This window comes from Rhinopithecus bieti, unplaced genomic scaffold (genome assembly GCF_001698545.2).
Source record: "Rhinopithecus bieti isolate Rb0 unplaced genomic scaffold, ASM169854v2 scaffold_6946, whole genome shotgun sequence".
Lineage (NCBI taxonomy): Eukaryota > Metazoa > Chordata > Mammalia > Primates > Cercopithecidae > Rhinopithecus > Rhinopithecus bieti.
In genome coordinates, this window is record NW_016805697.1 from 1,446,253 (window position 1) to 1,473,692 (window position 27,440).

The following is a 27,440-nucleotide window of genomic DNA, read 5'->3' on the forward strand; positions in this document are numbered from 1 at the left end:
TTTAATTTTAAGCTTTTTTTTTTTTTTAAATCTCTTTTGCCCATTTTTGTCATATGTATTTGCTTTTTTTTACAGATTTTCTTTTTTGAGTGCTTAGTATATATGGTGTAGTTTTTCCCCTAGTTTATTGTTTTCAAATGTTTTATAGACATTTTTATAGTTACATCAATCTTTTTAATATTTATGTCAATTTTAGAAAATCTTCCAACAATGCATGAGTTTTTGAATTCACTTGCATTATTTATGAATATTAATTTTTTTACATTTAAATCTTTGCTTTTAATTCATTATGGTTGTGGTATGGTATGAAGTGGAGAGCTGATAGTATGTTTTTTCTGAATTATACAGTTTTTCTCAATGTTTTTTGTTATATAATCCCTTTTCCCAGTAATTTTTAAGGGCATTGTTTTAGTCTATTCTTTTTCAGAAATTTCTTAGCTATTATCATGGGTATAAATTTGCTGCATGAATGAATCATTTTGCAAGGTTTTGTAAAGGAATTTCATTAAGTTTATATAACTAATTGCATTTTTATAGTAATTTTTCAAGTACAGAACTTGTCATGTCTTTCAATTTATTTAGGTTCTTTTTTTCTATCCTTAAGTAAAGCTTTATTCTCTTATTAAAGTATTACATTTTTCTTGTTATGTTTATTCTTAGATATATGTTGGCATTTCTTCTATTGTGTTTTCCAACTGGTTATTGCTAGTATATTCTTTAAATAGTTGGCTCCTGAGACAGTTGTCTTTGGAAAAAGATTCTTGGCCTGGTAGGGTGGCTTATACCTGCAATCCCAGCACTTTGGGAGATGGGGGGATCACTTGAGGCCAGAAGTTTGAGGCTACAGTGACCTGTAATTGTGCCACTGCATTCCTGCCTGGGTGACAGAGTGAGTCCCTGTCTCTAAAAAAAAAAAAAATTCTGTAGTGATGGCTTAGTACTGCTTTACTGCTTTGCAATGATCTTATAAGATGTCTATGTAGAAATAAAAGGTGATAGAATAAAGGTCTTTAGATTTAATTGTAGGTATTCTTAACTGAATTTGTTGGCCTTACTAATTTCCTAATTTTAATTATCATCTGGATATTTTTAGTCTTCTGGCTATCATTTTTCCCTCCTTTTTTTTTTTTTTTTTTTTTTTTAAACCTCCACTTCTGGTCCTACCTTTTTCTTTGTCTCATGTGTTCATGCCTTCCAGTTAAGATATTGAGTAAGCGAGTAAGGTGTTGTTCATATTTTAAGATGATGAGCTTTACAATGACAGTGTCTTCCTTGTCCTTCTATTGATTGTATGGAGTGTTTGCATATGTATTCAATAAAAGTATTTACTTAGGTTAATGTGTAGAATTATATAATTGGATATTTTGGACAAATTTACTCTGTATTTGGTTTGATATTTTTCAGTAATGGAGAATTTAATGCTCTAAAAATATTTGTTTTTAAATGGAAACAATCACTACAGTTACACAATAGACACAGAAAGAATTTTATTAGTGTTTGTTTGTTTGTTTTGTTTTTTGAGACGGTCTCACTCTGTCACCTAGGCTGGAATGCAAGTGGTGAGATCACAGCTCACCGCAGCCTCAACCTCCCAGGCTCCAGTGATCCTCCCACCTTAGCCCCCAAGTAGCTGGGATTACAGGCATGCACCGCTATACCCAGCTAATATTGGTATTTTTTGTAGAGATGGGGTTTCACCATGTTGCCCAGGCTAGTCTTGAACGGGACTCAAACCATCCACCAGCCTCGGCCTCCCAAAGTGCTAGGATTACAGGCATGAGCCACTATGCCTGGTCTGAATTTTATTAGTTGTTAGTTTGTTATGGGGAGAGGTGATGCCACTAAATGTTAATAATCATTTGAAAAATTCCCTCTGCTACAATATTCTAAACATTATTAGGTGTTTTTATGGCAATATTTGTTTTTTCCTTCAGCTTTATTCAGGTACAATTTATATAGAGTAAAATTCACCTGTGTTTGATGTACAGTTTGATGACTTTGGGCAATTCTGTATTGTCATGTAACCACCACCACAATCACGATTTAGAAGTTTCATCACTAAAAAGTTTCTTTACACCTTTGCCTTGGCCTCAAACAGCCACCCCAGGGCTTTTTACTTGTTTTAAACAATGCAGTGATTTTTTAGTAGTGTATTTACAGAGTTGTGCAGCCTTCACCACAATCTAATTTTAGAACATTTCTATTACCCCAGAAAGAAACTTGTACCATTTAAAGCCACTCCCTCTTCCCACCTCCAGTCCTAGGCAACAACTAATCTACTTTCTGTAGATTTACTTTTTTTGGCAAATAGAATTATGTAATATGTGTTCTTTTGTGCCTGGCTTCTTTTGTTTGACATAAACATTACCAACTTTTAAGGATTTTCATGAAATAACTTTTTTTAAAAACAGGGAATGACTCTACTAATGATGGGGTCAGCAGATGCTCTTCCAGAAGAACCCTCAGCCAAAACTGTCTTCGTAGAAGACATGACAGAAGAACAGTTAGCATCTGCTGTAAGACACGCCAGATTTTATATGTTTGATACTACTTTTTGAAGGACCATTATTACAGTGTCTTTCAGAAAGTAGTATCTAAATGTCTTGAAGACTTAATCATTAATACCAAGATGGATGTTTTTATCTGTAAATAAGAGTTTTAATATTTTTAATTAGATTAAGGGAGTCCTGTGGTTAAATAATGCACAGTTAGGGTTTTTTTTTTTTTGTATTGTACACCTTACTACTGGTTTTCAGACTTCCAAGTGAATTTATTTAGGCTTAACTTATATATATTTAGCTAATATCTGTAATAAATATGTTTCTGGCAGATAGTACTATGTAAGTGTTTACTATTTATGAGAAAACAGGGTCAAAGAGTAGTTTAAATGCTGGGATATTTAAATTTTTTAAATCCTTCATGTGGAAAATATATACATTTTACCCTGAATTTAAATGCAAAATCAGTTTAGAAACTGGCCAACACATGTGTCAAATTTTTTTTTTTAACACCTTGCGTTTATTTAGTGCCATTCATTCATTTTCTTGTTTTTTTTTTTTTTTCCCTTGAGATGGAGTCTTGCTCTGTCACCCTGGCTGTTGTGCAGTGGTATGATCGTAGCTCACTGTAACCTCAACTTCCTGGGTTCAAGTGATCCTCCTACCTCAGCCTCCTGAGTAGTGAAAATTGTAGGCGTGCACCACCATGCCCAGCAAATGTAAAAAAAAAATTTTTTTTTTTTTTGGTAGAGACAGGGTCTTGCTGTGTTGCCTAGGATGACCTTGAACTTCTGACCTCAAGCTATCCTTCCACCTCAGCCTTCCAAAGTGCTGGGATTACAGGCATGAGCCACTGTACCCAACCTATTATTTTGCTTTTTGTTTTGAAGTGTTTCTATGCATGTTTTGCCTCTTCTTTTCTCCTGATAAACCTGCCAAGAAGGCAAGACTGGTATGATTATTCTCTTATTTTTAAGAAGGAAACTAAAACATAATATGGCCAGCATGATCCAAGTAAACATTTTTTTGGGGGGGAAATAAAACTGTTTCTTTAGAGTGAAGGCAGAATATAAATTGGTAGAAGCTAGTAAATGGTACTTGATTCAAAATGAGAATTTTAGTGATTTATATATGTCATGTCATTTTGTAAAATGGTTTAATGATTTAATCCTTTTTTTTTTTAAACTAGATGGAGTTACCATGTGGATTGACAAACCTTGGTAACACTTGTTACATGAATGCCACAGTTCAGTGTATTCGTTCTGTGCCTGAACTCAAAGATGCCCTTAAAAGGTAAGACTGCAGTCTTTTTTGGGTAAGGGATGTTCACATTTGGGTGAGTAGTATTGTTTTGTTTTGTTTTCTTTAGCACCTTAATGAGATATAATTAATTTCTAATACAATTCACCATTTTAAAATGTTTAATGATTTTTACAGTATTCACAAGTTTGTGCAACCATCACCACAATCAATTTTAGGACATTTTCCGCCTCCTCCAAAAGAAGTGTCATACTCACTGGCAGTCACTAGTTATACCCTTTCACCCACCTCTAGCCCTAGCCAAACATTAATCTACTTTCTGTCATAGATTTGCTTATTCTGGGCATTTCATATAAATTGAATCATAGAATATGTGGTTTTTTTGTGACTGACTTCTTTCATTTAGCATGTTTCCGTGGTTCATTCACGTTATAGCATATATAATACTGCATTCCTATTTTATGGCTGAATAATACTTCATTTTATGTATATATCACATTTTATTTATCCATTCATTTTGTTGATGGAAATTTGGATTGTTTCTCCTTTTTGGCTGTTATAAGTAATACTGCTGTGAACGTTGATGTTTTTTGTGTAGATGAACGTTTTCATAACAGTAACTACGTTTAACATTTTGAGGAACTGCCACAATGATTTTCCAAAGCGACAGTACTGTTTTACATTCTCACCAGCAATGTGAGAAGATTGTCAATATTTTCTGTCTTTGATTAAGCCATCTAGCGGTGTGAAGTGCGGTATCTCATTGTGGTTGTCATGCACTTTTTTTTTAGTGACTAATGATGTTGGGCATCTTTTCATGTGCTTATTGGCCATTTGTATATCTTCTTTGGAGAAATGTCTGTTTAAATCTTTTGCCTGTGTTTTAAGTGGGTTGTCTTTTTAAAAATTCAATGTGTTTTTACATATATACAAGTTCTTTTCCCAATGGATAATTTGCAAATCTTTTCTTCTATACTATAAGCTGTCATTTTACTTTGTTTTTTAAAAATTTATTTTTTTTCCTAAGTCTGTTGTATGCAGTGTCTTTTTACTTTTCTTCATGATACGTTTGTAGTGCAAATGTTTTTTAATTTTGATGTAGTTTAATCTTAATTTTAATTTTTTCTTTTGTCACATATGCTTTTGGTTTCATATGTAAGAAGCCACTGTCTAATTCTAGGTTACAAAACTTACTTCTTTGTTGTTTTTCAAGAGTTAATATACTTTTAGCTCTTCTATTGAGGCCTGCGGTTTTTATGTATGGGTGGGAGGGAGGGAGGTATTTGCCTATTCTTTTGCATGTGTATATCCAGTTCTTCCAGCATCATTTGTTGAAGGCTGTTGTTTCCCCACTGAATTGTTTTAGCACCTTTTTTGAAAGTCAGTTGATCATAATGTATAGGTTCATTTCTGGACCCTTGATTCTTTTCCATTTATATATATGTCTATCCTTATGTCAGTCAGTACTGGTTTCAAAAAAGAAAGAACATTTTGTTTTTATACCATCGTATGAAAGGAAAAGAGTAAAGAATTAATTACAAATGTTTCGAGAACCTGTGAAATAGTCTACAAATAAGGGTCCTTTCTTCCAGTGAGTATAAATGAAACTTAAAAAATATGTAACTTAATTCTGACTGAATTTATACAACTGTCTTGATACATAAATTGTCAGTTCCTTATGATAGAATTCTGAACTACAATTTGGATTCTAGACAGCTTTATGAATATTGATGTTTGTTTTTTCCCTCAGTCTCTTGTGAAATGTTGTGATAGAACTAAGCAGAAGAGAAGGGAGAGAAGGACTGTGCAGAAATCTGAAAGAGTGACTTTAAAGGTTTTCTACATTTCTCTGAAGTGAATAGTTGTCAGGTATTTATGAGAAGCTGCATAGATTATAGCTGATGTATTATCAGTGAGCAAGACACAGTATCTGTCTTCAAGGCACCTGCAGTCTAATAGAGAAAGACTACCAAGTAAACAAGTACTGTTTCAGAACTGCTTTGATGGGAAATGTAGGCTGCTATGAGAACATCTAAGGGGGTTCATAAGGGGTATCTAAGGATAGTTTGGGAAGACTGCTTAGAGTAACTGGTATTTAAACAGTTAGGTATTATCCCAGCCTGGATGAGAGGTTAGGGAAGTGTGAGAGTGGACTGGAGGAAATAGTATTTAAGCAAGCGTCTGGAGGCAGGAGACTGCAGCATACTCAGTGCAACTGCCTGGAGAAGAATGGATGTAGAAAAGGTGCTAGATGGGAGATTAGCAGGGGCCAGCCAGAAGTCTTGAAGTCATTTTTAAGAAGTGTGGACTTTGTGTTGTGGATGAAGAGAAGCCATTGGAAAATTTTAAGCAGAGTACTGACATTCAAATTATCCTCTGAATTCTAGGTAGCTAAGATTATTATTTTGTTCTTTAATACAGTTTTTAATTTTGCTTTAAAAATTGCCTAGTGAATCTTACTGTGTCTTTTATATATATCCCAAAATACTGATTTATTTTACCCTTTCCTCTTATCCTTAGATGATAATACTGCTTGGGGCAAGAGTCTAGGTCAAAGCCATTTTTCCTCAGTGACTGGTAGTTATTTCTCCACTATTTTTGTGTGTCCGTGCTTACTGATGAGAGATCTGATATCAGTCTTGATTTTTATTCTTTTCTGTTAGTAGCTTTTAGGGTTTTCTCTTTTTTTTTTCTTTCCCCCAGTGTTCCAAGAATGTGAGAGTGTGGGTTTTATTTATCTTATTTAGTACTCAGTAAGCACTTTTAGTCTGAGGACTCTTGTCCCAAACTCGAGGACATTTCTTGGTCATTATTTCTTTAGATACTGCTTCTCCTCTACCTGGTTTCTTATACAGATTAAAATTTCTAGATCTGTTTTTTAGTCTTCTAACTTTTCTTCATGTTTTAAATTTTTATAGTTTTTATGTGATGTGCTCTGGGAAAATGCCTCAGTTTTGTCTTACATTTTACTGATTCATGCATCTGCTTTGTTTCATTGCTTATTTATCATGACCTTCTGTTCTTTTTTGTAACTCCTTATTCTTTTTTTTTTTTTTTTTTTGAGACGGAGTCTCGTTGTGTCGCCCAGGCTGGAGTGCAGTGGTGCGATCTCGGCTCACTGCAAGCTCTGCCTCCCGGGTTCACGCCATTCTCCTGCCTCAGCCTCCAGAGTAGCTGGGACTACAGGTACCCACCACCACGCCCGGCTAATTTTTTTGGATTTTTAGTAGAGATGGGGTTTCACCATGTTAGCCAGGATGGTCTCGATCTCCTGACCTCGTGATCCAGCCGTCTCAGCCTCCCAAGGTGCTGGGATTACAGGCGTGAGCCACCGCACCCGGCTTTAACTCCTTATTCTTAATTTTGGATCTAAATCCTGCTTTTATTTTCTGAGCCTCTGAAGTATTTTTATTTAAAGTTTTTTTTTTTTTTTTTTTTTTTTTTTTTTTTGTTTGGCCTTTTAACTCTGTTCTTTTTGGATGTAAGGGTTGTTCTTCCCTCATTTGTTTGAAGGTTGTGTACTCATATCATGCCATCATATTCTCTTCCTTAAGTCTCAGTTGCAAATTATCTGAATAGGTAGTTTGCTGGGGTAGCTTTCTGGCTAGCACCCTTGGGAGTGGCTGGTGGAGATAGCCTTGGCTCACTTCCAAGATTTCCTCTTTACTATTTTCTTCTTGGATGCCTTTTAGCCTCTTCCTGGGAGAGTGCCCTTTTATGTTTTGGAAAGAGTTCTTTATAAGCAGGGGAGATTTCATCCTGTGTGGTTCTATTTTCCTGAAACCAAAAGAAACATTTTTTTTGTTTTTTTCTTATTTTAAAAAAATAAAAGTGAAAGTTACTTTTTTTGCTTTTGGTTTTATTTTAGTATTATTATTATTATTATTTTTTGTACAGCAACCTCTGATGCCAAATAAAAGAAGTAGTTTTTGAATTCTAAATTTTCTCAAGAGAGTGCACTTTAGTAAACTAACTGATACAAGATGTCATGGATGGTAGTATGTCTTTGGAAAAATGGCACTAACTGATAACAACAAGAATGAAAGAACAGAAAAACATTCCATGAAAGGTGTTTCACAGCTGGAGATGAGGAAGATCATCCTCACAAATACTTAGCAGAACTTGTCTTTGGCAGGTTCTATAGAGTTAGGAGGTATGAGTCCCGAGTGCGATGACTCTTGCCTGTAATCCCAGTACTTTGGGAGGCTGAGGCAGGTGTCTCACTTGAGCTTAGGAGTTTGAGACTAGCCTGGGCAACATGGCAAAACCCCATGTCTACAAAACAAACAAACAACCAAAACAAAAATTAGCCAGGTGAGGTGGTGTGTGCCTGTAGTCCTAGCTACTCAGAGGCTGAGGTGGGAGATTGCTTGAGCCCGGGAGGTTGAGGCTGCAGTGAGCCATCAGCTTGCCACTGCACTCCAGGCTGGGCAATAGAGTGAGGCCCTGTCTCAAAAAATAAAATAAATAAAATACAATAAAGTAAAATAAAATAAAATAAAATAATAAATAAGTGGGATGTATAATGATGGAGAGTAGAAGGAAAGTGTATTCAAGAGAAATAGACTGGATTAGCTTAAGAGGCAGTAAGGACCAAGAACTGTAGCCACAGGTAAAAACAAGGTTTGAAATGGCTTGCTTAATGCCGCCCAACAGTGGAATCTCATCATACTCCTGGAGTTAGGTTCTCAGTTTAGAACCTAGAGTGAAAACTATATGTTATAAAAAATCATCCCAAAATTCTATAAATTACTCCTCAAAAGACAGTATCACATTGCCGTATCTGTTGTATTGGAGACTAGCAAGCCCCACCTCTCAATATACACAGCGTACCCAGTGTCATCTTTTTTTTTTCCCCCTTATTTTTTATTTATTTATTTTTGAGACAGAGTCTCACTCTCTCACCCAGGCTGCGGTGCAGTGGTGTGATCTCAGCTCACTGCAGCCTCCGCCTCCCAGACTTGAGCAATTCTTCTGTCTCAGCCTCCCAAGTAGCTGGAATTACAGGTGTGTGCCACCATGCCTAATTTTTGCATTTTTAGTAGAGATGGGTTTCACTAGATTGTCCAGGCTGGTTTCAAACTCCTCACAAGTCATCTGCCTGCCTCAGCCTCCCAAAGTGCTGGATTTACAGGCGTGAGCCACTGTGCCTGGCTGAAAATATTTATCTTTAAACTCTAGAGTCTCATTCAGTTCAGTGAGAGGCATGCAAGAACTGAGACACTCGGAGGGAACAGAAAAGCCCCATATTTCATCTCACAGCTGTCTAGGGGATATGTTCATTGTGTGAAATTGTGTATGGGATTGCTTATACTACTAAAAATTATTTTCTTCTTTTTAGCTTGTTGAGGGCGTATCTTCATTTAAAATTTTAAAACTTTTTAAATTATTTTTTATTTCTTGAGGCAGGCCCTTGATCTGTTGCCCAGGCTCTGGAGTGGCACGATCACAGATCACTGCAGCCTTGACCTCTTGGGTTCAGGGATCCTCCTGACTTGGTTTCCTGAGTAGCTGGGACCTCAGGCGTGCACCACTATGTCCAGCTGATTTTTTTTTTTTTTTTTTAAAGTAGAGACGAGATGGCTATGTTGCTCAGGCTGGTTTCAAGCTCCTGGCCTCAATCAATCCTCCCAGCTCGGTTTGCCAAAATATTGGGATTATAGGTGTGAGCCACCACATCTGGCACACAAATCTTCCTTCTAAGTAATTGATTTCCACTTGTTCTTGACAAAAAAATTTTAAATAACAGAAAAGTCTACATAGTTGATACTCACTTTTTCTTCGCCATCTTCTCAGCCCTTACGTCAGGATATGATGAAAATGCATCATACATTTAATTCATACAGATTGAAGATATGCCCTGGGCTGGATGTGATGGCTCATGCCTGTGATCCCAGTGCTTTGGGAGGCTGAATCTATAGCTTGAGGCCAGAAGTTTAAGACCAGCCTGGGTAACATAGTGAGACCTGCATCTCTGCAATAAAAAAGAAATAGCTGAGTGTGGTGGTGTGTACCTGTAGTTGCAGCTACTCATGAGGCTGAGCTGGAAGGAATGCTTTAGCCCAGGAGTTTGCAACTACGGTGAGCTATGATGATGCCACTGCACTCCAGCCTGGGCAATGCAATGAGACCCTGTCTCTTAAAAAAAAAGAAAGAGATGGGCCGGGAGCAGTGGCTCATGCTTGTAATCCTAGCACTTTGGGAGGCTGAGGCGGGCAGATCATTGAAGGTCAGGAGTTCAAGACCAGCTTGGCTAACATGGTGAAACCCAATCTCTGTTAAAAATGCAAAAATTAGCCAGGTTTGGTGGTGGGCACCTATAATCCCAGCTGCTTGAGAGGGGGAGGCTGAGGCAGGAGAGTTGCTTGAACCCAGGAGGCAGAGGCTGCAGTGAGCTGAGATCGCACCACTGCACTCCAGCCTGGGCGACAGAGTGAGACTTCAGTCTCAAAATAAAAGAGAAAGGGATGAAGATTTGTGTTATACTTGGGTTTTTTCTTTAAACGTATGTGTAGCAGTTTATGTGTTTTTTATAACCAATTCGAACAGTCTTAAATTTGTGCTCACGTCTTTGTTTTTATGCTTACATATTAACAGTTCTGCAGTACATCTTGATGCATAGGATTCTTTGGATCAATTTCTGGAAATGGAGTTGGTGGGTTAATAAATTAGAGTGGATAGTTTGACCTTTTAGATATTGGCAATTGTTATCCCAAAAGGTAGAAAAATATGAATGTTACATTCTGTACATATTCATCAAAGTAAAATATTATAATGATAAATATTTTTTGATTACTGGTAAGATTGAACTACTTTTTACTGGTGAGTTTATTGGTGACATATGTTTCTCTTACAAGGTAAAAATCTAGGTTTCTCTTTTTTTCTCCAGTTACCATTTATAGTATATTGATACATATTGATCTTTTATCATATGTATTATTATTAAATATTTTTGAGACCTGGTCCTAGATTTTCTAATTGGGTTTATTTATTGAGATCTGATTTTTTATATGTGTTTGTATTATGCCATTTTAACCATCTGGTGTATAGTAATGCATCCTTCTTACTTTCAGTGTATTACTGGATAGTTTGATCCATATTTTGTATCTCTTTGAACTTCATGGTCATGTTGTTCAATACGCCTTTCTCCCTGTAAATGGATATATAGTGGGAGTGTCAACCTTTGGGATTTTGACCATAATGTTTATCCAAAACCATAAGTTTCAGATAAATGGACATTTTTGCAATATTTAGCCTTCCCATCCAGGAATATAGGCTGTCTCCCCATTGTTTCAGATCTTGTTTGACTTTCAGTAAGATGGATTTTTTTCACGTGTTTTATTTCCAGCTGTTTTGAATTTTTGTATTTTGTACTGTTAGATGAATTTTCTCTTGATCATTTTGTTATTGTCCCTGCTAGCTGACGGGAAGAAATCAGGCATACTAATTTCAAATATCAGATTTCCATGGTTCCAAGGTGTACTTTCCCCTAATACTGAAATAGTCCTTATATTCTATGAAAATTTTACTATACTTTTTATTTACCTTGAAAACACATTTATTTACCCTGAAAACACATTTTATTTATGATGATACTTATGATTATGATTTATTTATATTTATTTTTATATTTATGAGGAAATAAGACCTATTTTCTATTAATATTTGGATTTTCTAAATAGGTAATCAGGTCCATTACTCAGGTTAGTATTGTCTGTTTCAGGCAGTTTATTTCGTGTTTCTTTCGTGCTTCACTAGCTAGAACTTTTAACATAGTGTTAAATAGTAGATGGTTGTGGAATTCTCTTGTTTTTGATTTTAATAAGATTGTTGTGTTTTAGGGTTAAACATTGACCTTGTGTGTGGTGGAAATATTCTTTTTTTCTTGTTTCTTCTTGTCCTGCCCTCAGGTTTGGTGGAAATACTCTTAAGAATGTTAAGAAAGTATCCCTCCATCATTTGTTTACTGGAGATGTTTTAAAAATAAGAAATATATGTTAAAATTGTCAAATGTTGTTTGTTGACCTAGTTCTAAGATTTTTCTCACTGGATCTATTTGTGATACATTAGGTTAATAGTTAGCCTAATAGACTATATTCCTGATGTGTTCATATTCTTTCAGTATATAGTGCTGAATTTAATTTGCTGGAACATTTTAAAAGGATGTTTGGGGTCATTTGTTACTAAGACTGATGTATAGCATTCTGTCTCCCTCTGGCTGTTTTTTTTTTTTTAATTTGTGAGGGTTTGGTGTTAGAGTTATGCTAGTTCTATGTCCGTCTTGTCCTGGAACTTTTGTTTTCTTTCATATTTTTATAGGACTGATCTGCTGCTGAAAGACTTGCCCAGGAAATTGGCTGCGCTCAGCCTTTTTGGGGTATTTTATTTTATTTTATTTTATTTTGAGACAGAGTCTTACTCTGTCGCCTAGGCTGGAGTGCAGTGGCATGATCTCGGCTCACTGCAACCTCCACCTCCCGGGTTCAAGCGGTTCTCCTGCCTCAACCTCCCAAGCAGCTAGGATTACAGGCATCCGCCACTACGCCCAGCTAATTTTTTGTATTTTTAGTAGAGATGTAGTTTCACCATGTTGGCCAGGATGGTCTCAAACCCCTGACCTCAGGTGATCCCCCGGCCTTGGCCTCCCAAAGGGCTGAGATTACAGGCGTGAGTCACCGTGCTTGGCCTTTGGGGTATTTTAAATGTACTTATTCTCTTCTAAAGTTAGTTTTGGTAATTTATATTTTCCTACAAAATTGTCCTGTCTTTAAATTATTTCAGCTTAAGAGTTATTCTACCATTGGACCTGTATTTTTTTTTGTTTTTGTATTTGTATTTCTTATTTGTTTTATTTGTATTTTCCTCCCTTTGTGTTATCTTGCTAGAGATTTGTATTTTAGCTTTCAAAGAATTGGCTGTTAGATTTGTTCATTCAATTTTTTGATTTGTCTGATTCATCCTACTTTTTGTATTATCTTTTTCTTATTTCTGTTTACCTTAGGCTTGTTTTATTGTCTATTTTCTAACTTAAAGTTTCATATTTGGATTGTTTACTTACTCTTGTGTAGTAATGAAAACATTTAGTTCTGAGATTTTGCTTGTTCTCTATTTGTTAGATGAGGCTGTTCAAATGTTAACAAAAACCACTAGAAAGTCTGTTATCTTTTCCTTTTAGCCCAGTTTTTGTTTTTTGTTTTTTGTGTTTTTGAGGCAGTCTCATTCTACCTCCAGGCCAGAGTGCAGTGGCACGATCTCGGCTCACTGCAACCTCCACCTCCTGGGTTCAGGTGATTCTCCTGCCTCAGCCGCACGAGTAGCTGGGACTACTACAGGCACGTGTCACAACGCCCAGCTAGTTTTTGTATTTTTATTAGAGACAGGGTTTCATCATGTTGGCCAGGATGGTCTCGATCTCTTGACCTCGTGATCTACCTGCCTCAGCCTCCCAAGTGCTGGGATTACAGGCATGAGCCACCGCGCCTGGCCCATTTATTTTTGATGATTGAATTATAACATGCAGAAAGTATACAAATTGTAAGTGTACAGCTCAATGAATTGTCCCAGGGTGAACATATCCATGTACCCAAAATAAAGGCAGAACCCTTCCAGCACTCTAAAAATCCCCTCACAGATCTTAATCACTACCACTGTTTATGTCTCCCAAATTGGAAATACTATCCTGACTTCTAATCTCATAGATCAGTTTACCAATTTTGAACTCTTTGTGAACAGAATGTACAAACTGGGCCCATTTGTCTGGCTGATGACTGGCTGATGGGTCTGGCTCGTGATGTTCAGTGTATCCACGTTCTGTGTACTGGCGGGCCATTTCTATTCATGCTGTACAGTGTTCCATTGCGTGCTGTGCTACCAATTTGTTATTCATTCTTCTGTCGATAAATATTTGGTTTATGTTCAGTTTTTGGTGATTATGAAAAAATACGCTCTGAATATTCTAGTACATTTTTGGGCACATGCATTTGTTTCTGTTGGGTGTATATGAGTATGTATGCATATGCACAAAATGTATATGAGTGAAACTGCTGGGTCATAAAGGGATGTATATATTCAGTTTTGATATGCTTTGCCAACCAGTTTCATAAACGGAGGTACCAATTTGTATTTTCATTAGCATTATATGTGCTTTTCATTTGTTCCACATCCACCCCCAACAGTTTAAGCCAAGTTATTTAGCCAGTGGATTTAGAAACACATGTATGAAAGCATATGTTATAAATGTATTTTATTTCACCATGGGTAAGGATTTGGCCTATTTTGGAAATCTGAGTTTGTCTTTTTGATCTGATGTATGATTGAATATTTTATGGGGACTAGAAAAGTCAAAATGTCCTCTCTTTGTAGGTGTCAAAGTATAATAGACATTAGGTTAATTTTATTATGTTCAGATTTTTTATATCATTACTTTTTATATATCGACTTGACAGAGATAAGGAAAGATTCTCAGTACTTTTGACTGTAAAACCTCTCAGTATTTCTGTCAGTTTCTCTTTTCTAAGTTTTCTTTATAAACTTCAATGTTAATGTTACTTGGCTTAATAGATGGTTTTACAATAATTAGGAATTACATTTTATTGCTCTAATATGGGAAGTGTTTTTTGGATATTAAATTACATATGACTTTCCTTTTCTTAGTTACAAACAAAGGTTGGTAATTCATTAGTTATCTTTGCCATAAATGTAGAAATAGTTACATATTCATGTTACCCTGTAACAAGAAGTAAAATTCAGTAACAGCAGCAATTATATAGCTAATTACATTCCCAAGTGATGCTCTGGGATATGTCTGCTATGTTAGTACTTCATTTTAATTTCAAAAATGCCTTTCAAGAAGTTGCTAAAATGTCTTAACAGGGAAATTTAATGATTTTCAGGTTTTTAAAAATGAACACACATAATTCAGGCATTATTGTGAATTATTGTGTATTGAAAAATTAAGAAAGTTTAGTCACAGCAGTTTCTGAAAGATGCAAACAAATGAAAAGGGAAAACAAAACCCTTCAGTTGAATACAATTTAACACAATGCTTTCTGTGATTTCTTTCATACTACCTAAGTATAGAGGTTTTGCTTTTTAAATTGAGATATAATTCCCATCTAGTGAAATGCATATATCTTAAGTGTTTGGTTTGATCAGTTTTGACAAATGCAAATTCTCTGTAATCCATTTGCCTATCAAAGTATAGAACATTTCTATCATCTCAGAAAATTTCTTGTGTGTGCCTTTTCTCAGTTAATCCTTATCCTCTCCACCCACTTCCAGAAACTACTGATTTCATATTAGTTTGCACATTCTGAAACGTAAAATAAATGGAATCCAACAGGTTGTGCTTTTCTTTTGTTCTGGCTTGTTTCACTCAGTATCTAGCTTGGAGATCCATTCATATTACTGTTGACTAGATCAGTAATTCTGATTGCTCCACATTCTTGCCAATATTGGATGATACTAGTTTTTTTTAATTTTAATTTTAATCACTCTAATGGGTGTATAGTATGCACACATAGTTTAATCATAGTGCATATGCAGTCTCCCTCCTACTTCAGTGTTTGATATTAACTGAATGATAATTTCTGAGCTTTTGTCATAAGACGTTGTGTGAGTAATGACTGCAGTTTGAATATTTCCTTTGCATGGCCAGTTTGTTGTACTGTTGTAAATTAAGTGAGGATCATAAAGCTGAAAGTGAATTTAGAAATCATTTAATAGAAGCTCCTCAGTTTACAGATGAGCAAACTGACCTAAAACTTTAAGTGACCTATTTAATGATACACAGCAAGCTAATGCTGAATGTTTTTGATCTAATGCTTATTTCCAAGTTATTTCAGAGATTGTGTTATTTTATTTTCTTTGTAATTAATGGATAGTTTTGTTTCACAGTACTTTGAGAAAATGCTTGTTTTAGCCGGGTGCAGTGTCTCATGCCTGTAATCCCAGCACTTTGGGAGGCCGAGGTGGGTGGATCACCTGAGGTCAGGAGTTCGAGACTACCTGGCCAACATGGTGAAACCCTGTCTCTGCTAGAAATAAAAAAATTAGCTGGGCATAATGGTGGACGCCTGTAATCCAAGCTCCTCGGGAGGCTGAGGCAGGAGAATTGCTTGAACCCAAGAGGTAGAGGTTGCAGTGAGTCGAGATCTTGCCATTGCACTCCAACCTGGGCAACAAGAGCAAAACTCTGTCTCAAAAAATAAAAAATAAAATAAAATGTTTGTTTTATATGTGTTTGACAAAGGGAAAGAGCTTAAAGTAGGCTCCATCTAAATTCCCTTTTCAGCATTCCTTTTTTTCTCCATATAATGCAAGACCAGGAGAGAAGAAAAGGAAAGGTGGGAACAACTCTGTGGGACTTGCAGTTGAGGGTGTCGTAATAACTCCTTTTAACTGGTTGCTTCCCATTTGAGTGTTAGAATGAATTGAATTCTATTATTTAACTCTGCTTTAATGTTCCTAGGTATGCAGGTGCCTTAAGAGCTTCAGGGGAAATGGCTTCAGCGCAGTATATTACTGCAGGTTTGTATACTAAATATACTACTTTTTAATAGGAGTAAGACATTTTATTTTTCACTCAAAATCCTTTGCAGTTTCCAGAATGTCTTTTGTAAAACATCACCTCATTAAGCTTGGAGTGTACATTATACTTAAGTTAAACAACTTGGTACTTATTTTATCATCCAGATTATAAATCAGTGATGTCTGTCTTTTGTGAAAAATAATCTTTGGATTTTTTGGGTTAAATTATAATTTTGGCTTCAGATTTGATTTGTGTAATATATCTTTGGGGTTGACTGGGTTGAGCCAGCGACGGGTTTTATCACAATCGATGTATCATTATAAAAGAGGGTCTTAGTGAGTATCGGTGTAAAGAAGTGATGTGTATGAGGAGACATAGTAATCTTAAAGGATAGAAATAACTGGTTTCTTCGTTCCATAAGAGAATATACCCCTCACGTAATTTTGGACATTTTAATATTGGTAAACCTTTGGGTTAGGTCAATAGGGTTTTACAGCCATGCCTTTTTTTTTTTTTTTAACTCTCTCTCTAATGGCTTTATTGATATAGTGTACATATCATAAAATCTGCCCATTTTAAGTGTATAATTCATTGTTTTTTAGTTTATCCACAGAGTTGTGTAAATTTTACTAAAATGTTAACTTTATAACATTATCATTCCATAAAGCAACTTCATAACATCTAGCAGTCACCTCCTTTCCCATTTCTAGCCCTACCCAAACATTTATCTGTGTGTTCTTTCTCTCTAGATTTGCCTACTCTGGACTTTTGTACTAAATGGAATCAGATAATATGTAGTCTCTTGTGACTGGTGTCTTTCACTTTGTATAATGTTTTCAGAATTCATCTACATTGTGGCATGTATCAGTACTTCATTCTTTTTTATTGCTAAATAAGAGTGCCTTGTATGGACATGCCACATATCATTTATCCATTTATCATTGGTGGATATTTGGGTTGTTTCTACTTTTCGACTATTACAAATACTCCTGACATTCGTGTACAAGTCTTGGTGTGGACAAATGCTTTCATTTCTCTTTGGTATGTATCTAGGAGTGGAATTAATTGCTGGGTCATATGGTTACTGTATTTAACCTTTTGAGGAACTGCCAGAATTTTCCAAAGGAGCTGCACCGTTTTACATTTCCCCCGGAAGGGTATAAGGGTTCTGATTTCTCCGTGTCCTTACCAGCACTTAGTATTATATGTCTTTGTGATTGTAGCCGTCCAAGAAGTATGAAGTGTAATCTCATTGTTGTCAACCATTGATTTTTGATATTATAAACAGGTTTCTTTTGTGTCATTTGCAGTTAGAGAGATTTTACTCTAATCTTTTTTCCTAAAGTAGACTTACTTGTTGAAGTTTTTAGTGAGAAAGTGTGATTGTTTATATCTACTTCATTTGACAGCTTATGTATCTTAGAATAATTTAGAATTTCAGCAGCTTCTCCAGCATCACATATGCAGCTAATAGTATTGGTGCAAAGAAAATACTGTTCTTTACATTTTGCTTCTTGATTTTAACTTCTTGTTTTGAAATACATTTAAATTTACAGAAAAGTTGTAAGAATTCACCAGTTACTAACTTTTAATCACATTTGGTTTCTCATTTTTCCGTTATGCATGTAATTTTTTTCTGAACCATTTTAGAATAAGGTGCCAGACATCAGGTGTTTTATTCCTGAATACTTCAGTATGTATTTCCTAACAATAAGGACATTCATAACCACAAGATAATTCTTAATTTTCAGAATCTGGGCTGGGTGCTGTGGCTCATGCCTATAATCCCAGCACTTTGGGAGGCTGAGGCGGGCAGATGACTTAAAGCCAGGGGTTTGAGACCAGGCTGGCCAACATGGTGAAACCCCATCTCTACTAAAAATACAAAAATTAGCCGGGTGTGTTGGTGCATGTCTGTAATCCCAGCTACTCAGGAGGCTGAGGCACAAGAATAACTTGAACCTGGGAGGCGGAGATTACAGTGAGCTGAGATTGTGCTACTGCACTTCAACCTGGGCAACAGACCGAGACACTGTCTCAAAAAACAAACTTTTTTTTTAGAATTTGGGAGTTTCACACAGTACTCTAAAATAAGTCTTTATTCAGATTTTGCCAGCTGTCCCAGTATTGTCCATTAAAAAAAGTTTTTCTTTTCCTGCTTCAGGATTCAATTTAAGATCCCACATTGCATTTAGTTGTTATGTTTTACTAGTCTCTTTTAATCTACATTTCTTCTTGACCTGTTTCTTTCAAACTAATGAAATACTTTTGAGATGCTCTGTTGATGGTATATACTAGATCTTAAATCATCTGTTTTTTTTTTTGAGTAGTATATAAAGTATTATTAAAATGTAGGCTTTTATTTAAAAAAAAATTAGCTTGGTAGTGATGCCTAAATTTCAGCCTTCCCTCCAAAAATATTTTTAAAACATTGTGTTCAGTTTTGTTATTCAGTAACATTTTTTTGAGCCCCTGCTTTGTGCTGAGATGCTGTGGTATTTGGTGGGTTCAGTCTGTATAATAATGATAGGTGACATTTCACATCTTGGGTATTAATAAAACATACACGTTGAAGTAAGCTAGAGGAAGAGTTTTGCTGTACAAGAAGCAGAGCAAGGTATGATCACTAGGAAGTCAGCAGAGGAGAAATAGTTCGAACTCCAAGAGAACAGACTGGTCCATAACTGTGAGATTCATGCTGCTGAGAGGGGTGAAATGGAAAGAAGGTTTTCTGAAGAAGGTAAATTATTAGTAGTTTTGGTTCTTAGCTGTCCAGTAGAGTCAGCTGTTTAAGGACCCAGATTTAAATCTCCAGGAGTTGAGTAGATGAGAACCAACTGTAGATTTAAAGGGAGGTAAATGGGGAGAGGTGACCTGCTATCCTGATCTTGGCAGAGTAGCAGAACGATTACATTATGCCTGTTTGGTCCCTACACAGAGGTTATGTGTTCTTTGTACTGAATTAAAACACCCTGCTTTGTTTGGGAAGACAAAGGCTGGCAAGAAGAAAGAGAGAGGCAGGGCTCAGAAGTTGTTTACAGCTAGTGATTGCTTTGTAAGGTCTTCTGGTGAGTTCTTTAAGATTTGAAAATGGGCCGGGCACGGTGGCTTAAGCCTGTAATCCCAGCACTTTGGGAGGCCGAGACGGGCGAATCACAAGGTCAGGAGATCGAGACCATCCTGGCTAACACGGTGAAACCCCGTCTCTACTAAAGAATACAAAAAACTAGCCGGGCGAGGTGGCGGGCGCCTGTAGTCCCAGCTACTCGGGAGGCTGAGGCAGGAGAATGGTGTAAACCCAGGAGGCGGAGCTTGCAGTGAGCTGAGATCCGGCCATTGCACTCCAGCCCGGGCGACAGAGCGAGACTTCGTCTCAAAAAAAAAAAAAAAAAAGATTTAAAAATGATTTCTTTTTTTCTTATTGAGAGTCCAACAATTGTCAGAGTAGATACACTTAAAAATATTTAAGCGGCTGGGTGTGGTGGCTCACACCTGTAATCCCAGGCTGAGGTGGGCAGATCACAAGGTCAGGAGTTTGAGACCAGCCTGGCCAACATGGTGAAACCCTGTCTCTACTAAAAAAAAATGCAAAAATTAGCCAGGCATGGTGGCATGCTCCTGTAATCCCAGCCACTCGGGAAGCTGAGGCAGGAGAATTGCGTGAACCCAGAAGGTGGAGGTTGCAGTGAGCCGAGATCGTGCCACTGCACTCCAGCCTGGGGAATAGAGCTAGACTCTGTCTCAAAAAAAAAAAAAAAATTTAAGTAGGTTTTTGTTTGTATTAATTAAAATTAATTTACAGTTGCATGTATTAAGTATGTGACTATTTTACTAAGGCAATGTTTGCTTTGTCTTGAAGCCCTTAGAGATTTGTTTGATTCCATGGATAAAACTTCTTCCAGTATTCCACCCATTATTCTACTGCAGTTTTTGCACATGGCTTTCCCGCAGTTTGCCGAGAAGGGTGAACAAGGACAGTATCTTCAACAGGTAAATAGGGCAAGGCATTTTTCATTCTGTAAATGTGAAACTTAGCTTTCCTACATTTACCATACTTATTGGAACATAGTTCGAAATAGAAACATCCGTCTTCTCTAGTTCATGCCACAGCTGTCTCTTGCCTGGAACTTCACAGTAGTCTTAACTGATCATCTGGCTTCTGCCTTTGCCCCTTTGCAGTTTCTCTACACAGCCCACAGTGTCCTTTTTAAAATGAAGATAGGATTATGTTGGCCCCTTGTTCAGTACTCCCTAGTGATTTCTACCGCAGTCCTAAATCCTCTAGCCCCTGGCTTTTTCTGAGTTCATCACTACCACTCTGCCAGTTGCTTAAACCCTTCAAGTGCCCTCTTCCTGCAGGGCCTTTGCTCTTGTTCCTTTGGCTGTCAGACAAGTGCAAGACCAGCTCCCTCACCTCCTTCAGATCTCGTGGCTCCAAGACCAAAGCCTCAGGCTTTCCCTGATGACCTTATTGAAATAGCATACTTCCCTTCCCCTGATCACTTACTGTTTCCATCCTGCTTTTTTTTCGCTTTTTATATTTTCACTGCTATTATGCTGAGTATCTAGTACAGTGTTTAGCACAAATTGGAGCTCAGCAGATGTCTGTTAAATGAATAAGCTATTCTAGAATTATTTTTTGGAAGATCATATCTCTTATTTGGCTTAATATTTTTAAAGAAGGAAACCATTTTCTTGCCTAGGAGACAGCGATTATTTTGGAAGAATTTTGTAGATCATTCACTGCCAGGATTACTTACTTTGTCTTTTTTTACATTACAGGATGCTAATGAATGTTGGATACAAATGATGCGAGTATTGCAACAGAAATTGGAAGCCATAGAGGATGATTCTGTTAAAGAGGTAATTGAAATATATTTGTGATTATAGACTTTCATTATATCTTGATTCTTTTTTTTATTTTTTTCCCCTCAAAGGCTTAAAATAAGTTCATCTTAATGGGTAGATGTGTATTTAAATACTTTAGATGCTCAATCTGTAGTCAGAATTTGGAAGCTTGCATACGACATTTACATTTAATGTATTATTTATTAAACTTAATTCATTGGTGATTTTTGGTAGTGTTTTTTGAAGGATTTTACATTAAGGGACTACATTTTAAAAACTTAAATATGTGTCACTAAACTGGATTGTGTGGAAGAAAATATACATTAATATTTATATAAAGTTGGAATTTTTATTTTAATTTTTTGCAGACAGACTCTTCATCTGCATCCGCAGCGACACCTTCTAAAAAGAAAAGTTTAATCGATCAGTTCTTCGGTGTTGAGTTTGAAACTACGTATCCTTATGAGCCAAGATTTGTACAGACTATCTAACTTATTAGAATTGACATAAATAGCATCATTGGCTGATTGATTGGTGGTGGGTGGAAGAAAAATTCTTCAGAGGTTTTTTTTTTGTTTGTTTGTTCGTTTTTGAGACGGAGTTTCGCTCTTGTTGCCCAGGCTGGAGTACTATGGTGTGATCTTGGCTCACTGCAACCTCTGCCTCACGGGTTCAAACAATTCTGCCTCAGCCTCCCAAGTAGCTGGGATTACAGGCGCATGCCACCACGCCCAGTTAATTTTTTGTATTTTTAGTAGAGAGGGGGTTTCAGCCTCTTGGCCAGGCCAGTATGGAACTCCTGACTTCAGGTAATCTACCCGCCTTGGCCTCCAGGTGTGAGCCACTGCGCCCAGCCCAGAGATTTTTATGCCTAAAAAAATACAATAATGGAAATTAGGAATTTGGAAAAGTATACCTATTGGAGTGACCTTGAAGGATAATAGGATTATTCATTATGTTTTGATTAATATAATTATTTTAAATTTATTTCTTGAAGGATATTTATTATTTTTTCCTAAGAACATCTTTAGCAGAGTCTACCGCATTTTCATTCACCTTATAAAGAATTAATTTCTTATATGTCAAGGTGACTGTTAATAATAACTTTTAAAATAAAGATTTTTTAATTGTATAAAATGGTGTGTATCAACTATATACATGAGATTGAACCAGTTAATAAAACATGAATCAGGAAAGTACTGTTTTCTAGGTCATGGTTAGAAAATCTTAGAAAAAAATTATGTTTATGTACTTTTGGGCTTCTAAGACCGTTACAAGACCACACTAAATAGCAGTTTATAGTTTAGAGTTTATTGCAGTTTATCTTTTAATACACATTTATTACTCATTGTTGTTTATAGAATTGTTGGTAGCCAAATGAACATTCTTAAGTATGTTGAAATGAATCTTTATTGGGAGACTAAAATGTTTTAAATGCCAATGAATGATACTATTAATTTTAATGGAATTAGGATAATGTATTATATTCAAGAGTATATAACAAATTGAATACCCGTTGGCATATTCCTTATCTTAGTTTACAAAGCATGAAATGTACAGAATCTGAAGAAGAAGAAGTCACCAAAGGAAAGGAAAATCAACTTCAGCTTAGCTGTTTTATCAATCAGGAAGTCAAGTATCTTTTTACAGGACTTAAATTGGTAAGGACAATCACAGTCCATCCTTGTTGTTTGTGAATTCCATGTTCGCAAGTAAGCCAAAGTCATTATTCGCTGGGCTTTAATGGTCATTTGTAGACATGTGCAGAGCAACATGCATTTTGAGTTGCCCGATGCATACAGTCTCATCTGAGGTCAAACAAGTACTTGGCGTTCTTGTTTCAGCTTGGTAAACAAATATCATTTTAGCAGGAATGTTAGCGCTGTTTTGTTTTGTTTTTTAATTTCTGCTTTTTATTGGTTATTTCACTGTTTAAGATGACCCGCCAAGCATAGGACTGAGTGCTGTCTAGTGTTTCTAAGTGTGGGAATGCTGTGATGTGCCTTACTGAGAAAATACACATGTTAGAGAAGCTTCAGTTGGGCCTGAGTTGTGCTGTTGGCTCTGAGTTCAATGTTATTTAATCAACACAGTATGTGAAATAAGGTGTCTTTAAACAGAAACACACATAAAACAAGGTTATGTATTGATTGGTTGATGAAAATCTTGTGATCAAAGGTTGGCGGGAATCTAATCCTGTATTTCCCCTAGGAGCAGTGGTTCAGTATTCACTGATTCAGTGCTTGTGGTGACTTTGTAGAACATAATTACTGTCACTACGAAAATCAACTGTGTAGTCAGAAATCAAACAAACTTCAACTAGCGTTTCATTTCATAGACAAAAGCATTGTTAACATGGTTGCATATGCTAACAAATATTGGGACATCTCACTTTTTAATCACTGGATGTTCCTGCTTCACACTGAAGAAGCACCTAGTGCTTTGTGCTGTACCTTGCTTTATTTTAAAGCACTCAAGAAATGTTTGTTGAACTAAGATTTAATTTTTCCTTAGAGTTAGTTGTTTTCATGGGCCCTATAACTTAGTTGAACTATTAACTTTAAGGAAAATTACTTAATCTAAGCTTCTGTTTTCTTACATGAAAATGAGAGTAACTATAGGGTTGTTTGTGGGTTTGTGCTCTTAACCATTAAGGGTGATCATATAATGTATTGTCTAAACTAGGACACTTTGGTGGAGAGTGAATGAGGGTATGTTAGTAATTATGCAGTATAAACTGGGATTTTTTTGTGCAAATCAGGGCATGTAGTTGTTCTGCCATTGCACTGTCTTGCAGTTGAGGCCCTGGAATTTAACCTAATTGGCTTTTGGCAGAGCCAGAACTAGAACTTGCTGCTTTCGTTATTCAGTTAGTGCTGCTTTTCCAGTGCCATACTAAAGAATGCAGACTCACATAAAATCTTGGCTTCCACTCTGCTGATAAGCCCATGGATAAAACATACGGTTTTGCTTGCTGACTTACTAATTTGGTATGCTTTGGGGATATGTATATCTCTTGAAGGATCTCCCCATTTGAAGTGCTGTCTTTTTAATAGTTTTCAAATTGCAGTTCATGTGATTCCACTTTTAAAATCTCTGATCATTAGGATTATTTTATTTCTTTTTTTTTTCTTTTCTTTTTTTTTTTTTTTGAGACGGAGTCTCTCTCTGTCACCCAGGCTGGAGTACAGTGATGCAGTCTCGCTCACTGCAACCTCTGACTCCCAGGTTCAAGAGATTCTCCTGCTTCAGCCTCCCAAGTAGCTGGGACTACAGGTGCGTGCCACCACGCCTGGCTGATTTTTGGTATTTTTAGTAGAGACAGGGTTTCACCATGTTAGCCTGGATGGTCTCAATCTCCTGACCTCATGATCCGCCCGCCTCGGCCTCCCAAAGTGCTGGGATTACAGGCGTGAGCCACTGCCCGGCCAGGATTGTTTATTTTAATTTAAGTTAGCTTCTTCCTAAAAACAGTTGTATGAAAAATAAATCATGAATAAAAGAGCCGTTGCAACATCTAGATATTTGAAGAAGGGCCTGGAGGGCAGAATTTTTAAAGATTTTGGTTGATCCTCTTTTCTGTCTCCTCTAACCAGAAGTCTTGAAGGAAGAAAAGTCAGTGAAAAATGATGAGGCATTGGAATAGGTCCTCTGTGCAGAGGCCTAGTTTGGGCAGAGGGGTTGGGTTGGTAAACACTGAAGCGGGACCTGGATGATGTTGATAAACAAGATGATTTGTTGTCGGGGGGCTGTCATCTACAGTTTGGGGTAAAGTTGGCAGGCGAAGGGTTGGTAAATGGACATAAGAAGAAGAGAGAGTGAGTCATGTTCTGTCTTATGATACTGAGGGGAGAGTTTTGAGGCAGTGTGGATAAGAACATGGTGACTGTTAAGAGAAATTCATTTAAAAACACAAAACTACTTAACCCCCAGGAGTCAAACCACGTAAGGCATCCTGTGCAAGTTTCAGGATTTAGCAGCAAATGAAGTCTCAGTGTTCATCGGAGAGTGTGAAGTGGAGTGCTTTGGGAGGGACTCTCCGGGATGGTATTTTCTTCACAATTTTGTAAAAGTATAGGAAAACTGAACATACCCAGAAGATCTAGATGATAGTGGATTGGTGATAATATTAAGATTTCACCAGATATACTTTCTTGAAAAACATATATTCCTAAAATGTATTTATTTCCTTTATAACTTTTAAGATGTTTTATCTTTTGTTCTGATAATTCTTGAGTAATTTGGCTTCGTTTCTGTACTGCTTTGCTGCTGAATAAACTTAAAAGCTACTCCACAGTGATCCCTTTTGTAATGTGATTAGTAATTTTAAAATCAGATGTTAAAAAATTATTATACAAGTATAACATGCTTAAACATTACCAGTAGGTTATTTTAATTCTAATTTCTTTTTTCTTTATTTTCTTAAAGCAGAGCACATAAATAGTGCTAATTTTTTCTATAACATTAGAAATAGTAGTGACTGTTAAATGTAGAGTATATGCCAAATATTTTACCAGGTGTTCTACATGTGCTGACTGTAGTTCTAACAATAGCACTATAACATAGATTACCACTACCACGTTTTCCAAATGATGCCCAGAGGGATAAATACCATTTCCATTGTTACACAGGCTGTAAGAAGTGGAAAGGTGATCATGCTGGTTAAGATATGTGCAGTAGCTAAAGGCTTTCCCACATCTGTTAGGTTAACAGAGGGTTTCTGTTTTATGACTTTTTTCAAATTTAACAATAATTGATCGGTGCTTACTAGCTTTTATGCATAAAATGTAAAGAACAAGAGTTTCCTGGGTTCTCTTCATTTTCCTCTAGGGTGAATATTCTGATAATAAACAGGAATGACAGAGCTTTATTATATAAAATACAATATAAAATTATCTGAATCTAAGCATCATTTGGGGCATAACTAAAAAACATCAAACAGTATTTACACTTGGAGGAGTCCACAACAGCGTAAATTATTTGATGCCTTGTAAGAATTGCACAGTATCTGGAAGTCTTCCCATATTGTCATCATATTGTGTCTCAGTGATATAAACCCACTGATACACTGTATATTGCCTATTAAGTAGTGCTAGTTTTTAAAAGGCTTAGTGGTGTGATTCTATATTGCAGAAATTTTTTAAACTAATGTTTGGTCTTCTGTTATGTTCTTTTTTAGCGACTTCAGGAAGAAATCACCAAACAGTCTCCAACATTGCAAAGAAATGCCTTGTATATCAAATCTGTAAGTTATGCATTCCTTTCAAAGCCAAATTCCACTTCATTGAAATATTTCCAGTTAATTAATTTTATCCAGTCTTAATTTTTACCACCAAAGAATTAAAACTTGTATGGTATTTTGATGTAATGGGATTTCTTTCCATTTTCTCTCCTTAGTCCAAGATCAGCCGGCTACCTGCTTACTTGACCATTCAGATGGTTCGATTTTTTTATAAAGAGAAGGAATCTGTGAATGCCAAAGTTCTTAAGGTTAGTAATGAACTTTACTTTGTATAAGAAATGTAATTCTTTGAAGGTAATTGCTAACTTACAATTGCTTTCATTATTCCTTTAGGAATAGTTAGGCTTTCTTTGAAATATTTAGGGGAGATATTAATATTAGACAGGTGATTCTTAACTAAGAACGTATATTAGAATGATTTATTTATTTTATTTTAATTGTACACATGCCTGGCTTCTCCCTCACCCCCAAACATCTGGGTCAGTCTTTGGTGGGGCCTAGAATATTATATTTTTCAAAAGATTCACATATAATTCTGATGACTCTCGTGCACTACGCAGAAATAGTGCCCTAGACCACATCCTCAGCTTCAGGGATACTGATTCAGTAGCTTGGAGAAGGGCGTGAGGTAGGGAGTGATAACACTCTGCACTATATTCTAGGTGGTTCCTTTCTTTCAGGTGAAAGAAGAAAGTTAAATCATTGGTGCCCAAAGAGTACTTAAATTGTAATCCCTTGATTTAGGATCCAGCCTCAGAATCCAACTGTTTTTGTTGAGTTGTAGTTCTGCTACATCTCCATAGAGTCCCAGGAGGGGCCTATCATTTTAGCCTTTTGAGCTTAAATTCTTAGTATATTTTCCAATATACTTAGCATTGTATGAGAAGGTTAAATGTAGTTTAAGTATCTCGTGTTGTATACTTCAAATATATACTACTATAAGCTATTGAACTATATCACTATTATTTCTATGTAAAGTTGTATTTCAAACTAAAAAAAAAAAAAATGTTTATTCCAGTTTGGGAGATCCGTTATTTTCACAGCAGCTTGTCTAATATTTCTG

The 27,440-nt window shown here is 36.3% G+C and overlaps 1 protein-coding gene across 2 annotated transcripts in view; it reads left to right on the plus strand.

The window, feature by feature from the left end:
- Positions 1-27,440, plus strand: part of USP14 (ubiquitin specific peptidase 14) — a 58,628-nt gene that overhangs the window by 21,157 nt on the left and 10,031 nt on the right. Inside the window, exons 4-12 of one of the 2 annotated variants that reach the window (XM_017873536.1) lie at positions 2,412-2,516; positions 3,688-3,791; positions 16,228-16,286; positions 20,147-20,277; positions 21,070-21,150; positions 21,504-21,589; positions 22,682-22,796; positions 26,315-26,380; positions 26,533-26,625. In XM_017873536.1, coding sequence (XP_017729025.1) covers positions 2,412-2,516; positions 3,688-3,791; positions 16,228-16,286; positions 20,147-20,277; positions 21,070-21,150; positions 21,504-21,589; positions 22,682-22,796; positions 26,315-26,380; positions 26,533-26,625 — 840 coding nt within the window. The remainder of the gene's footprint in view (positions 1-2,411; positions 2,517-3,687; positions 3,792-16,227; positions 16,287-20,146; positions 20,278-21,069; positions 21,151-21,503; positions 21,590-22,681; positions 22,797-26,314; positions 26,381-26,532; positions 26,626-27,440) is intronic. The other variant, XM_017873537.1, reaches the window with a different exon arrangement.